This window comes from Anomaloglossus baeobatrachus, chromosome 2, assembly GCF_048569485.1.
Source record: "Anomaloglossus baeobatrachus isolate aAnoBae1 chromosome 2, aAnoBae1.hap1, whole genome shotgun sequence".
Taxonomy (NCBI): domain Eukaryota; kingdom Metazoa; phylum Chordata; class Amphibia; order Anura; family Aromobatidae; genus Anomaloglossus; species Anomaloglossus baeobatrachus.
The window spans coordinates 326,285,828-326,300,827 of record NC_134354.1 but is presented as its reverse complement, the minus strand read 5'-3'; the positions used below and the strand labels follow the sequence as shown (position 1 = coordinate 326,300,827).

Genomic DNA, 15,000 nt, shown 5'->3' with positions numbered 1-15,000 from the left:
GCAAAGGTCTGAGGTGAGTTACATGGGGAGGGTTGCAATGATCGCAGCGTGACATCTGTAGTACAATACCTGCCTAATGCTGCAGATAGCCGCTTAACGCCGTGCTCAGGGGGAAAGTGGAATACTACGCAGTATATGCTGTGGGCTCCACAAAGATGGCGGCGGTCTCCTCCCAGACCTTAGATTAGTACAGCCCACGGGGCGTGTCCTGGTCACAGCAGGAAGCAGCAAAGCAGTTACACAAAGCAAATCCAAGATGACAGCCCCCATTGTTTGAGTAAAAATAGAATAAAAAATAAACAATTTAATTTTGTATTAAAAATAATTGATTCTATACTAAATATGAATTGAAAAATTAAAAAAACGTGGCACCTTCCCTTTAAAACCATATTGGTCAAAGCAATGGTTTTAGAGAGATCATGACCAGATATTAGAGACGGTTATATTTTTAAGACAAAGGGATTAGTCAGTGACCGCAACCTCTGGTGGATGAATATCAACTAATGATTTCCTTTTATTATTGTTTTTAAAATTAATGTTTTAGAAACTGTTAGCAGAGTCTTTTGTTAACAGGATTGCCATTGTGCTGCAAGCGCTATAAAGCGGCAGCTTCATTTCATTACACATAAGGTCCCATTCAGATGTCCGTTTTTGATAGTTCTGTCTGTGTGTTTTTCACTAATTGAACTCGTACTTGTATGTGACAGTCCACAAGTCCACGTTTCTTTGCAGATCAAGTGAACTGCACAGAATCGATAAGAAATGTGCCATTGCAAGGCTGAGTCCATGTAAAAAATAAAAATCCCAGAACTCCGATCCCATCACACACGCAAAAAAACCCTAAAACTCTGACGGGAAACACTGGCACTAAGCAAGCTGCTGAAAGTCTGATTCAAAACACTGATTAAACGTGGATTATGTTTCCATATACATCGTGTGCAGAATTATTAGGCAAATGAGTATTTTGATCACAGGATACTTTTTATACATGTTGTCCTACTCCAAGCTGTATAGGCTTGAGAACCAACTACCAATTAAGTAAATCAGGTGATGTGCATCTCTGTAATGAGGAGGGGTGTGGTGTAATGACATCACCCTATATAAGATGTGCTTAATTATTAGGCAACTTCCTTTCCTTTGGCAAAATGGGTCAGAAGAGAGATTTGACAGGCTCGGAAAAGTCCAAAATTGTGAGATGTCTTGCAGAGGGATGCAGCAGTCTTGAAATTGCCAAACTTTTGAAGCGTGATCACCGAACAATCAAGCGTTTCATGGCAAATAGCCAACAGGGCCGCAAGAAGCGTGTTGGCCAAAAAAGGCGCAAAATAACTGCCTATGAATTGAGGAAAATCAAGCGTGAAGCTGCCAAGATGCCATTTGCCACCGGTTTGGCCATATTTCAGAGCTGCAATGTTACTGGAGTATCAAAAAGCATAAGGTGTGCCATACTCAGGGACATGGCCAAGGTATGGAAGGCTGAAAAATGACCACCTTTGAACAAGAAACAAAATAAAACGTCAAGACTGGACCAAGAAATATCTTAAGACTGATTTTTCAAAGGTTTTATGGACTGATGAAATGAGAGTGACTCTTGATGGGCCAGATGGATGGGCCAGAGGCTGGATCAGTAAAGGACAGAAAACTCCACTCCGACTCAGACGCCAGCAAGGTGGAGGTGGGGTACTGGTATGGGCTGGTATCATCAAAGATGAACTTGTGGGACCTTTTCGGGTTGAGGATGGAGTGAAGCTCCACTCCCAGACCTACTGCCAGTTTCTAGAAAACTTCAAGCAGTGGTACAGGAAGAAGTCTGTATCGTTCAAGAAAAATATGATTTTTTCCAGCACCCATAACGGCACCCTTACATCGTGGTGCCGTCATGGGTTCAGAAAAAACACATTACCGGTAAGTAATTTACGTATTTTTCCAGCACCCATGACGGCACCACGATGTAAGGGTGCCGTCATGGGTTCAGAAAAAACACATTACCGGTAAGTAATTACGTATTTCATGCAGCACAATGCTCCATCACATGCATCCAACTACTCCACAGCGTGGCTGGCCAGTAAAGGTCTAAAAGATGAAAAAATAATGACATGGCCCCCTTGTTCACCTGATCTGAACCCCATAGAGAATCTGTAGACCCTCATAAAATGCGATCTACAGGGAGGGAAAACAGTACACCTCTCGGAACAGTGTCTGGGTGGCTGTGGTGGCTCCTGCACGCAATGTTGATCGTAAAAAGATCAAGCAACTGACAGAATCTATGGATGGTAGGCTGTTGAGTGTCATCATAAAGAATGGTGGCTATATTGGTCACTAATTTTTTTTGGGTTTTGTTTTTGCATGTCAGAAATGTTTATTTCTAAATTCTGTGCAGTTATATTGGTTTACCTTGTGAAAATAAACAAGTGAGATGGGAATATATTTGGTTTTTATTAAGTTGCCTAATAATTCTGCACAGTAATAGTTACCTGCACAAACAGATATATCCTCCTAAAATAGCCAAATCTAAAAAAAAACAAACCACTCCAACTTCCAAAAATATTAAGCTTTGATATTTGAGTCTTTTGGGTTGATTGAGAACATAGTTGTTGATCAATAAAAAAACAAAATCCTCTAAAATACAACTTGCCTAATAATTATGCACACAGTGTAGTAAAAAATCACTGACATGTTAATTAGCCCTAAGAGACTGCTGAAAATAGCCTGACTATTATGCTGTCCTTTTTAGAAGGTAAATGTAGTATTCTATTTTATTGGCTGTGTTTCAGTGTCAAGTAGACTTTACTATATGACTGTGATTCCAACTTCGACTTAAATTGGAATGTGAAAAAAATGTGTTTTACAATTCTTAGCAATAGTGTCAAATATGGGCCTTTTTTATTACATTATTGCTACAGACATTTTGCTGAAGGTACTTTTACATGTTCATGTAAATGCTCCTTCTTCACATCTGTTCTTTGCAACCATGTAAATTAGCCATGAATTCAACTTGCCAGTTGTTTTCTCCTACCACCCTCCTCCCCTTCCTTCAGCTTTCTATATTACTGGTGAGCAGAGGGATGGGTTAGGTGGCTGTTCAGAAAGGCAGATTTAAAGGGATTGTCCGGCTTATTTTGAGTTTTTTTCATTATTACCCTATTGGGCTACATTGGGGCAGGTAAGTAGATAGTGACCACTTACCTGCCCTGCTGTCAGCCCCTCTACCCTGGCTGAGTGGTCATGTGACCGCTCCTGCCGCGATTTTGCTGCTTCCGGTCATTTCATGTCAACATGGGAGGGCCATGTTGACATGCAAATCTGGAAACAGCATGTCGCCGCCCTGCTGCGCAGGTACAGTGCGTGAAGTCACCGCCCCCTTCCCTGCACCCCCCCCCACACATTCCCCCGCACCCTGTACTCTGCCCACAACCTCCCCCTGCACTTCTGTGGGACCTGGGGGCGGGGCATGGCGGCGGCTGCCGTGGTTTCACCACCGGCACCGGACCCCTGCTCAGGATCGCACATTCAAATGTACCGGCATCACAGATCACAGATGCCGGTATATTTGAAAGCGCTGATGAGAAGGAGCGTTGCTTCTCATCACTGTCCCGCTGTCTGTGCTCTCTTCAGCACAGCGGTGACTTCACTACTGTGCTGATATGGCCATAGCACAGACAGCGGACGAACGTGCAGGAGCGACGGGGACCGAGGACGGGTGAGTGTACTCCCTACATGTGTTCCCTATGGGGGGGGGGTCGGTGCAGAGCGCAGTGTGTGTGTGTGTGTGTGTGTGTGTGTGTGCGGTGCAGAGCCCGATGTGTGTATGCGGTGCAGAGCCCGATGTGTGTATGCGGTGCAGAGCCCGATGCGTGTATGCGGTGCAGAGCCCGATGCGTGTATGCGGTGCAGAGCCCGATGCGTGTATGCGGTGCAGAGCCCGATGCGTGTATGCGGTGCAGAGCCCGATGCGTGTATGCGGTGCAGAGCCCGATGCGTGTATGCGGTGCAGAGCCCGATGCGTGTATGCGGTGCAGAGCCCGATGCGTGTATGCGGTGCAGAGCCCGATGTGGGGCTGTTATTTGCAATGCTGTAGTGATAACAGGTCAGGTGCTGGGGCAGAATACTGACAGGGAATGTGTGTGCAGAGGGAGGGGCTGGACAGTGAGGCCGGGCGGTGCCAGCTGTGACTGGGAGGTTTAGCACAGGAAGTGGTCATGTTTGCTGGAGCTGAATGTAAACAAGGAGCTGCAGAGAATAAAGGGATAATTCAAGAGGAACAAAAGTTAGAAAACAAAAAATAACAATGTAGGGGTGATTAATATGACAATACAGCACAGATTAGCTTAAGCTCAAAAATTTTTATGTCGGACAACCCCTTTAAGTTTTCGTAACTTTCTACCTCGTGTCCCCAAAGCACAGATCCTGTCATTCATTCCCTGCCAGCATTCAGCACCAGACAGCTTTTGGTCGCACTTCATATGGGTGTACAGCTGGGACTTGTTACACTTCGGCTGCTTGCCCTTCAAGTTATAAATAGGTTTACCGCCAGCCTTCATCAGAGCAGTCCCAGAGGTAATAAGCAGGTTAATTACTGTTGGAACACTGGCAATCCATGTATTCACCCTCCATCACTACCTACACAACCCTTCACTACCAAGTCATATGGAAGAATCAGCACACGTCAACTTCTTAGAAAGTATGCAGATTACAGAGGTATTGTATGCATTAGGGAAATCCATACTAGCTGTGTAATTGTGCGCATGGGGATGTGTTAAAATGTATGTGTGTAAAATAACCAAACTTTCGAAACAATAAAAATGTTATATATTTGTTAATAAAATCTGAGATTTTAAGTGTGGCTTTTTGTTTTCCACAGCCTGGCAGTCCCATGGATCAAATGGGAAAGATGAGACCCCAACCATATGGCTCGAGTAACCCATACAGCCAACAACCTGGTCCTCAGCAAGGGCATTCTGGTTACCCAGTGCAGCCTTATTCTTCACAGACATCACAGAGATACCCAATGGCCATGCAGGGTCGACCTCAAGGAGCAATGAGTATGCAGTATGGACAACAGGTAGCGTGCATAATTTTAAGTTAGAAAGAAGACAAAAGTCCATCAAGTTTAACCAATAACCTAACTTGTTGATCCTGAGGAAGTTCAGAACCCCATGCAGTAGATGCTAATAACTCTGTAATAAGGGAAAAAGAACTAAGAAATCTGTTATGCTTTTATCATGCACCCAGTTTACATTTTGATTTGGTAATATAGAAAAAATATTATCAGATAATTTCCCTTTTTGTAGGTTTGAAAATAACATTTTGGGTGATTCCTGATTATTCTATTTTCCTAATGTAGTTAAACTAGCTGTAATTTAGCTATAGTTTAGGAAAATACTAAGGGAAAGTGCTTAGGCTTTTTATGGTAAGGCTGTTTGCATATGTAATGTGTTTATTACAATTCGGTTTTCCTGGGACCTCTATTTGAGCTCTATATCTTAACATCAAATCTCTTTGCGACTAAATATGATCTGTTTAATGTTGCTTTCTCTATTTCTGATAAAGGTTACACTTATCCATTAGGTTAAGGCTATGTTCCCATGATCAGTTTTTGACACAGGTGGAGGATTGATGCAGAAATTCAGCTAGGTTCACTTTGGTTTTTTGCCCAATGCGTTTTTGACACGTGTTTTTGACTCAAAGTTGGTTTAAACATAGGCAGTAGAGCATTCGGGAAGTTGCCCAAAGCAAACAAAACAATTTATTACAGATTATAGTGGTATAAAATGTATGCATAATTATAACCACCAACGTCTCAATACACTCAAACACACATATACAAACACACAAAAATATGAAGATATAGCTAAATGGATTCAAATATATTATATAGAATAGATAGGGAGATATCTTGCAGCTATATAATATCACAAACCCCCTACATATTTTACAATTGAACCCTTTACTTCCTTTCATGTGGCACTAAAGCATGTTTAACTTAATAAATAATTTAAAATAAAGGATGTGGGGTTCCCCTTATTTTTGATATCTAGCACAGGTAAAGTTGACAGCAGCAAACTGATATTATCAGGCTGGGAAGGTCCATGGTTATTGGGCCCTTCCGAGTATAACCGTTGGTAACCGACCCAGAAGTGGCACCTCACAGTAGACGTGCCAATTCTGGCCCTTGGCCTTGGCTCTTTTTCCTGATTGTCCTAGTGCTGTGGCAATCTGCGTAATGGTGGTTGGGGTTGTCAGCTGGCATCAAGCCCTCGCATCAGACTCCGCCATTACTAACCAAGTACGTGAAATAAAACCACATGCTAAATAGTTGATTTGAAAGAACACTCCCCTACACTTTCCTTGGTTCACCATGTTATTAACCCTCCCATGCAGGTCTGACGTAGCCCACAAGAGCCTTTGAGCAGCAGCCACTCCCCTCTCAAACTCCGCGCTCTGCGACACCCGGCGACTGTGATGAGTGGTTACGTTCTGAACGTCTGCTCATTAGTGTCCCTGGTCTCGCAATGTGCAGCGTGAAACTGGAGTGGCTGCTGCTCAAAGACTATTGAGCATCATTCTGAAGCTCCATAGCCTTTGATCTAGGTAATCAAGGAACGTCGTGGCAACTGCTGGTTTACGTTGGAGTTGGGAACTTTTGTTTTCGAATATATTGGTGAATGAGGGACAGTCTATATTGTTTGTTGCTTTCAGGTTGCCATTTGTGGATTACGTCAAACCCTGGACTATGTCTGACCTGCATGGTGTGCTTTTTATTTTGTTTGTATTTAAGGTGTGTGTGGCTTTTTTTTTTTCTTCTTACTGGGTTATTAATGCAGGTGTCAGACTCCCCTCCATTACTAAAACCACAGCTTTATGCCAACTGGCACTACATGGCTGACATCAACCCCAACTTCCATGACTACAATCGGGAAGAGCCAAGGCAAAGCGCGAGAATTGGTGCATCTAATGTGATGCACTACTTCTGGAGTGGCTGCATACTGGTATTTTTAGGCTAGGAACAGACCAATAACCATGGCCCTTCCCATCCTGATCATATCAGCCTCCAGCTGTCTGCTTTAGCTTTGCTGGTTGTCAAAATTAGGGGGGACCCCACGTCGGAGGTGGGGGGGTTGTTTGTTTAATAGGTTAAACAGGACTAAATATCCTTTATTGCCACATGAAATGTACTAAAGTGTGCAAGCCTATAATATGTTGGGGGTTGTGACATCATATAGCTGCAGGATATCCATCTCTCCATGTATTCTATGTATTATTTTTATCCTATATCTATATTTTTATATTTATTTTTTTTTTGTCTGTGTTTGTGTATTGGGATGTTGAATTCTTTGCGTTGGGCAACTTCCTGTTCTGCTGCTTGTGTGTCAACCAACTTTATTAATACCTGATATGTTTTATTTCGATGCGTTTTTGGTGCGTTACACTGGTTAAACGCCAGGGCTGTAGTGTCAATGTCCATTTTGGTGGAGTTGGAGTCTGTATAAAATGGAATGACTCAGACTCCTAAAATATATATCATAAATTGCGTACAGTAATTCAATGCTGTATATAGGTTCTTGCTATTGTAACTGACAATGCTTCAAACATAAATACAATTAAACTGATGAATTAGAATAATGAAGGTGACTAGCAGCTAAACGAAAATTTCAGATTCAATATATTTCAGATGGAGCCGCAGTCCTGTTCATGTGACTGAAAAACAGATATTAGTACAGAACAGCAGAATGATCCTTTAGAATTAGATGATCTTGTTGAAGCTGCTTCACATCTTTCCTATTTATCACATATGCTGTGTTGTGCAGACGCTGCAGGTGGCAATAAGAGATATTCTGCAACTCTGGCAAAGTTAAGAAATTTGGTTATTGCTGCCAAAACCCATAAAATTAATTCCGTCTTGGAGACTTTCTGGAAAAGGGGCAATTGTCTATCAAGCCACTCGTGAGCCAGCACTTATTTGATTGAGTGATTGCTGGAGCTGAAATACCTTCTTGTAGACATGGCCAACATTCAGTTTACATTAAATGAAAGTAAAAGGACACAGCTAAATTGAAGGAATTGCTTCATCACCCATTTACAGTGACTAAAAAAATTACATGGTGAAGATTTAACTTCCGGCATTTTCATAAAGGCGTGGAAGAACTTGCTGTTTTGTCTGTCGCAAAGAGTAGGTTTAATCACAGATGGCATTGCTGCTTCAATGAGATGGAGACAGACTCTGCTATTAGAAAATAAAATTCTTCTGACAGCACTTTGTGGACCCAAGTCATTGTACATTTCTGGATGATCAACAGCTTACCAAAGGAAAATAAGCTCTGACAGAGATAACAGGATGAGTGGCTACAGGACTGCCAAGAGCAAAAGGATTTGGATCTTGCCAGTGCTACTGCTGCCATATCTTTATCCTCACCAGATCAGTTTAATTTTGAAGAGTATTTGGACTACCTGGAGCAGAAAAAACATTGCCGCAGGGAAAAAGATTCCACTCCGATAGCAATAATATTGAACATATTTCAGTAAAGGCTTTCATTTGCTCTGGAAGAAGTAGAAGAGTTCAACCGTTCATCAAAACTGACTGTGCATGAGGTAATTCCTTTATACTCTTGAAATTGTTGGACATGTCCATGTGGTCATTGCCCATGTGGTCACCACTTTGCCACCAACCCAAGTTAGTGTAGAGGCTGTTTCTCTAGCCTTAAAATAATTAGGTCAGATTTGAGGTCCTCTTTGAAGGTGATGGTGGCCATACTATTTCTTTGAAGAAATTCATAGACTGCACAAATCTGTACGTTTTTGTTGAAAACTGATTTTTTTTTTTTTTTTCCTTTCGTCACGACAGCACCCACGAGAGAGGGATCCGCCCCCTTCAGGACAGGAAACCTACAGATAAAAAGTGGCGGTCCCCCTCCCTCATCAGTTGGTTTCCTGTCCTGCAGGGATCGGAACCTACAGTACCTGGGTCCAGTTGAGTTCGTGAGGTCTCCAAGGGAACGGCGGAGCTCAGGATCCGGAAGCACGGTCGGTGGAGCTCCCCTCGTGGACTCCGTCCTCCGGTGCACCTCGTCCTTTTTCTCCTGGTCCGGCTTTGCCTCCAGGGATATGACGCCTGCAGCACAGCGTGCTTCTACCGGAACGTGTGCGCGGCGGGGGGGGCCCTGCCGCGTCGGCACACGCTCCCTGCTGCAGTGACCCGGAAGTATGCTGGAGCGCTTCCAGGGGAGCGGCCGGGAAGGTTCCTGGTGAAGCCCGTGGTCCCCTCCATCCTGGCCGGACGCTGCGGTGCTGGTGAGTTGCTATGGCGGTCGGGCCGGAGCCTCTCCCTGACACGTGCCTGCGTCTTCACCGCTACACGGCGTGTGCACGCGGGAGGGGGTGTCCTGGGCCTGCCGCGTCCGCGTTCTGTCTCCACAACGGTAGCCCGGCAGTGCTCCTGCTTCTGCGGATCGGGGGGGCTCGGCTGTGGATCTCTGCCAGCCCTTCCCCCTGCCCTTCTGTCCGGGGTTGGTCCCCTTCTGGGACGGTCCCTCTGCCGTCAGCGTCCCTCCTGCTGTGGAATTCCTGGCCGCCTCTGCTCTCTGTGGCAGGCGTCCTGGTGGTGTCTGCACTGGGGTGTGCGCTGGGGTGCCCTCTTGGTCTGTGCTCGGTGGCCTCTGTGCCCTCCTGACCTCTGAGCTCCTGGGCCCCTGTGGCCTCCTGGCCCCTGTGGCCTCCTGGCCCCGGTGGACTCCTGGCCCCGGTGGACTCCTGGCCCCTGTGGACTCCTGGCCCCTGTGGACTCCTGGCCCCTGTGGACTCCTGGCCCCTGTGGACTCCTGGCCTCTGTGGACTCCTGGCCTCTGTGGACTCCTGGCCTCTGTGGACTCCTGGCCTCTGTGGACTCCTGTGTCCTCTGTGGCCTTCTGTGGCCTCCTGGCCCCTGTGGCCTCCTGGCCCCTGTGTCCTCCTGGCCCCTGTGTCCTCCTGGCCTCTGTGTCCTCCTGGCCTCTGTGGCCTCCTGGCCTCTGTGGCCTCCTGGCCTCTGTGGCCTCCGGGCCTCTTGGCTTCTGTGGCCTCCGGGCCTCTTGGCTTCTGTGGCCTCCGGGCCTCTTGGCTTCTGTGGCCTCCTGGCTTCTGTGGCCTCTGGGCCTCTTGGCTTCTGTGGCCTCTGGGCCTCCTGGCTTCTGTGGCCTCTGGGCCTCCTGGCTTCTGTGGCCTCTGGGCCTCCTGGCTTCTGTGGCCTCTGTGCCTGTTGGCCTCTGTGCCTGTTGGCCTCTGTGCCGCTTGGCCTCTGTGCCGCTTGGCCTCTGTGCCGCTTGGCCTCGGTACCTCTTGGCCTCGGTACCTCCGGGCTTCTGTGCTTCGGGGCCTCGGTCCTCTGTGCTTCTTGGCCTCGTGCTTCTTGGCCTCGTGCTTCTTGGCCTCGTGCTTCTTGGCCTCGTGCTTCCTGGCCTCGTGCTCCGGGCCTCGTGATTCCTGGCCTTGTACTTCCTGGCCTCGTGCCTCTGTGCCTCCTGGCCTCGGGCCTCTGTGCCTCCTGGCCTCGGGCCTCTGTGCCTCCTGGCCTCGGGCCTCTGTGCCTCCTGGCCTCGGGCCTCTGTGCCTCCTGGCCTCGGGCCTCTCTGCCTCCTGGCCTCGGGCTTCTCTCCCTCCTGGCCTTGGTGCCTCCTGCCTCGGTGCCTCCTGGCCTCGGGCCTCTGTGCCTTGTGCTTCCTGGCCGCGTGCCTCTGTTGCCTCCTGGTCTCGTGTCTCCGGCCTCTGTGCTTCCGGGTCTTGTGCTTCCTGGCCTCTGTGCTTCCGGGCCTCCTGGCCTCTGTGCTTCCTTGCCTCCTGACCTCCGGCCTTCCTGGTCTCTGGGCCTCCTGGCCTTTGTGGCCTCTGTGGCTTCTTGACCTCTGTGGCTTCCTGGCCTCTGGACCTCCCGGCCTTGAGCCTCCGGGCCCTGTGCCTCTGTGCCTCCTGGCCTCCTGCTTCTGTGCCTCCTGGCCTCGGGCCTCTGTGCCTCCTGCCCTCTGTGTTTCCTGGCCTCCTGCCCTCTGTGCCTCTTGGCCTCTGTGCCTCTTGGCCTCTGTGCCTCTTGGCCTCTGTGTCTCTTGGCCTCTGTGCCTCTGGACCTCTGTGTCTCCTGCCTCTGGGCCTCTGGGCCTCTTGGCCTCTGTGCCTCTGGCCCTCTGTGCATCTGGCCCTCTGTGCGTCTGGCCCTCTGTGCGTCTGGCCCTCTGTGCGTCTGGCCCTCTGTGCGTCTGGCCCTCTGTGCGTCTGGCCCTCTGTGCGTCTGGCCCTCTGTGCGTCTGGCCCTCTGTGCGTCTGGCCCTCTGTGCGTCTGGCCCTCTGTGCGTCTGGGCCTCTTGGCCTCTGGGCCTCTTGGCCTTTGGACCGCGGGGGCCTGTGTTCTGGTCTTCCGCCTCTGCCGCCTTGCGCCTCCCTGGCCTTGCGCCGGGCCTGGCGCCTCGGGCTTCATGCTTCGCTTCTGGTGTTCCTTGCTGTCCGTCCCTGGTTATCTCTCCTGGGTGCCGTGCTTGTTCGGGCGCCCCTAGGTTCTTCCGTCCCGGCCAGCCCTCCTGTCACGGAGTCCTTTCCTTCCCCCCGCGTCACAGGGCTCCCCTTGCCGGTGTGTTTTTTGTCAGGGCGTTGCTGCCTTCCCGTCCTTGCTGCGCTATAGGCCGCCAGTCCGCTCCCAACCTTGTGGTCGGCTGTGGATGCTCTTCCTGCCCTCCCTTCCTCCCTCCTCATCTGCTGTATTCCGTTGTCCTCTGTTCTGCCGTTCTCCTGTCGGGAAGGGTTATGGGTCTCTCGGTCGGTCCCCTCCGGGTGCCTGTTTCTGCCCTGGGCGCCCTGTTTAAATCCCGTCTTGCGTGTTCTGAGGGGTTGTGCGCCTCCTTCCGGCTGGGGGGCCGCTGCCAGCCGGTCCTTATACCGGCTCTCCTCCCTGGGATCTTGCTCTAGGGTTGGGCGCCCTACCCTTTGCGCCCCTCAAGCCACTCTGTCATGTGCTCTTTCTCCCTTCCTTTCGCGTCCTTGATTATTGGGGGGGCGCTGTCCGTCCCCCCCCCCCCCCCCCCCCCCTTGGGTCGCTCGGCGGCCCCTTGGCGGCTGGATGGGTCTTTTGTTTTTTGTCTTTCAGGGTTCCGGCTGCGCTCCTCTGGTGTCGTGCCGTCCCTTGCCCCGATGGCTGTGGGCTACTGTTTCCCTCGCGTCTGTGGTGCAGCCTGTTCTCCTGTCCTCCTCGGCGATGGATCGTTCTCCTGGGAGGTGGCCTCCTACTTGGTGGCTGTGGCGGATGTCTCCTCGACGGTTTTGGAAGGCTGTGCCCTGGTCTTCTCCTTCCACTTTTCCGGGCTCTGCCGGCTGGCCTTTGGTTCTTCCACTGACCTTCCATTTGGCAGCTTGGCTCTTCACGTGGTTATCCCGCCCTCAGTGTGTCTTCTCTCTAAGTCTCTCGTGGGTGCTGTCGTGCCGAAAGGAAAAGACTATATTACGTACCGGTAATGGGATTTTCCTGAGTCCACGACAGCACCCTTTACACCCCTGCCCTTTCTTTGTTTGTTTTTTCTCACGCTTCGGTGTCCTGGGATTGGTCTGTGTTATTTACTAATTCTTTGGCGGTTCCTCTCCCGGTCTCTGCAACCAACTGATGAGGGAGGGGGACCGCCCCTTTTTATCTGTAGGTTTCCTGTCCTGAAGGGGGCGGATCCCTCTCTCGTGGGTGCTGTCGTGGACTCAGGAAAATCCCATTACCGGTACGTAATATAGTATTTTTTTTTCCCCACTTACTGCATAGTGTATTGCATATTTACAATTAGATAGTAGTGCATATTTACATTAAAGTTTTTTTGTGTCCTAAGCTTGTATTCCAATAAATATATTTCATGTTCTATCTAAACAGCTTGATTATTGCATAGTAACGATTTAAAGCCTGATGTTACCATTTTACTACAGTAAATTTATCACAAACATGAGTCCTGTATGAGGGAGTCTGAGTCAGGGAAATTGAGGAGTTGGAGTCTCCACAGCCCTGGTAAATGGACTAAAAACGCATATGCGGTTTTTACCTGCGGATTTTCCGTATCTCATGCAAGTCTATGGGGGGAAAGTCCACACTGAAAACTCGGTGTATCCGCAAGATAAATTCACATGGTGTGGCTTGGAAAAAATGCACCGCAGGTCAGTTTACGCACCATAAGAAAGAAATGGACATGAGCATTCTAATAATACAATCCACTTTGCTTGTACTGTAAAACGCTGTGTTTTTGACACAGCTTAAAAAATGCGAGTAACACTCATCATGGGTACGTAACCTAACAATTGGTACACCAAAAATTAAAATGGGATCATTGAATCCACAAAGATTTCCATGTTTTACACTTTTGAGCTTTAACTAATTTATACTATTTTGATCACGGGGAAGACTATTCTCCTTATGGAGACCTGACAAACCAGTCTGGCTGTCAGTAAGGGGACTTATAGCTGTAATGCCCCTCTGGGAATTATTCAAATTGTCCCTCCATTGAGGGAGGAGACAAACTCTAGCGCCACCTATTGGAAGTAGCAATCCTTAAAGTCAAATGTGGCATTTTAAACAAGCCTTTTCATAAGACTTAGGCTTTATTGCCAGATCAGAAACCCAATTTGCAGACCTGGTGTTTCAGGGTGATTGACCTTAGTCAGTGCAAAGTATGGGTATCTGATCTGGCTTATGATAAGCTATGTGGGGACCACGGGGAAGACTATTCTCCTTATGGAGACCTGACAAACCAGTCTGGCTGTCAGTAAAGGGACTTATAGCTGCAATGCCCCTCTGGGAATTATTCAAATTATCCCTCCAGTGAGGAAGGAGACAAACTCTAGTGCCACCTAGAAATTTGTCTCCTTCCTCACTGGAGGGATAATTTGAATACTATTTTGATGTCACAAATGCTAACTAAAATGCAGAAAGGCATGTTAAAGAGTTTATATGTACATAAAGCAGTCTGTTTTTATGGACTGGGCAGTGTGCTTCCTTTAATACACTGGACTCCTAACTTTCACTCATAACCGCCAAATGGCACAAGATTTTTTTTGTCTATTGGATAATGGGAGCATAGATCTGTATCAATAACTTTATGCTTTTTATATACCGTATTTTTCGGACTATAAGACGCACCGGACTAAAAGACGCACCCAGGTTTTAGAAGTGTAAAATAGGGGAAAAAAATTTGAAGCAGAAAATGTGGTAAAATATTTAATAACCCAAATAACATACTGTAATATTTCACCAATGTAACTGTAAACTCAACAGCAGCATTATCTGGGGGATCTGCCACTGACACTGTTATGGGGGATCTGCTGCTGACACTGTTATGGCCTGTTTCCCCAGCAGATCTCATCCCATGTGCTCCTTTTCTCCTGCAAATCCTGTTCCATGTGGCTCCTTTTCCCATATAGTTCCTCACCCCTGCAGATCTCGTCCCATGTGGCTCCTTTTTCCATATAGTTCCCATCTTATGCAGCTCCTGTCCCCTGCAGATTTGTGTCTCCCTGCATCTTCGGCTCACTGAGCGCTTACCTGCTCCAAGCACCGATGGCCTCTCCTCTGTCTTCCGTTCTCCTCCGCGGAACTCTGCAGGCACACTGACACTGGCAGGCGGCAGCAGTATGAGCAACCTCACTACACTGCCATGACCTCTGCAGCGTCAGGTCATGGAGCAGACAGGCAGCCACTAAACCCAGAAGTGCAACACAAGTAATACAGAGAACCGGATCGCACCTTCTCATTCAAAGAGTTTTCTTTATTTTCATGACTCTGAAAATTGTAGATTCACATTGCAGGCATCAAAACTATGAATTAACACATGTGGAATGTAATACAAAAAAGTGTGAAACAACTGAAAATATGTCTTATATTCTAGGTTCTTCAAAGTAGCCACCTTTTGCTTTGATTACTGCTTTGCACACTCTTGGCATTCTCTTGATGAGCTTCCAGAAGTAGTCACCGGAAATGGTCTTTCAACAATCTTCAAGGAGTTCCCAGAGATGCTTAG

At 47.9% G+C, this 15,000-nt stretch overlaps 1 protein-coding gene across 2 annotated transcripts in view; it reads left to right on the top strand.

Moving 5' to 3' along the window:
- ARID1A (AT-rich interaction domain 1A) overlaps positions 1 to 15,000 on the top strand; it is a 330,997-nt gene that overhangs the window by 121,141 nt on the left and 194,856 nt on the right. Inside the window, exon 2 of one of the 2 annotated variants that reach the window (XM_075335909.1) lies at positions 4,863 to 5,063. In XM_075335909.1, coding sequence (XP_075192024.1) covers positions 4,863 to 5,063 — 201 coding nt within the window. Of the gene's footprint in view, positions 1 to 4,862; positions 5,064 to 12,603; positions 12,721 to 15,000 lie in introns of those variants that run through there. The other variant, XM_075335910.1, reaches the window with a different exon arrangement.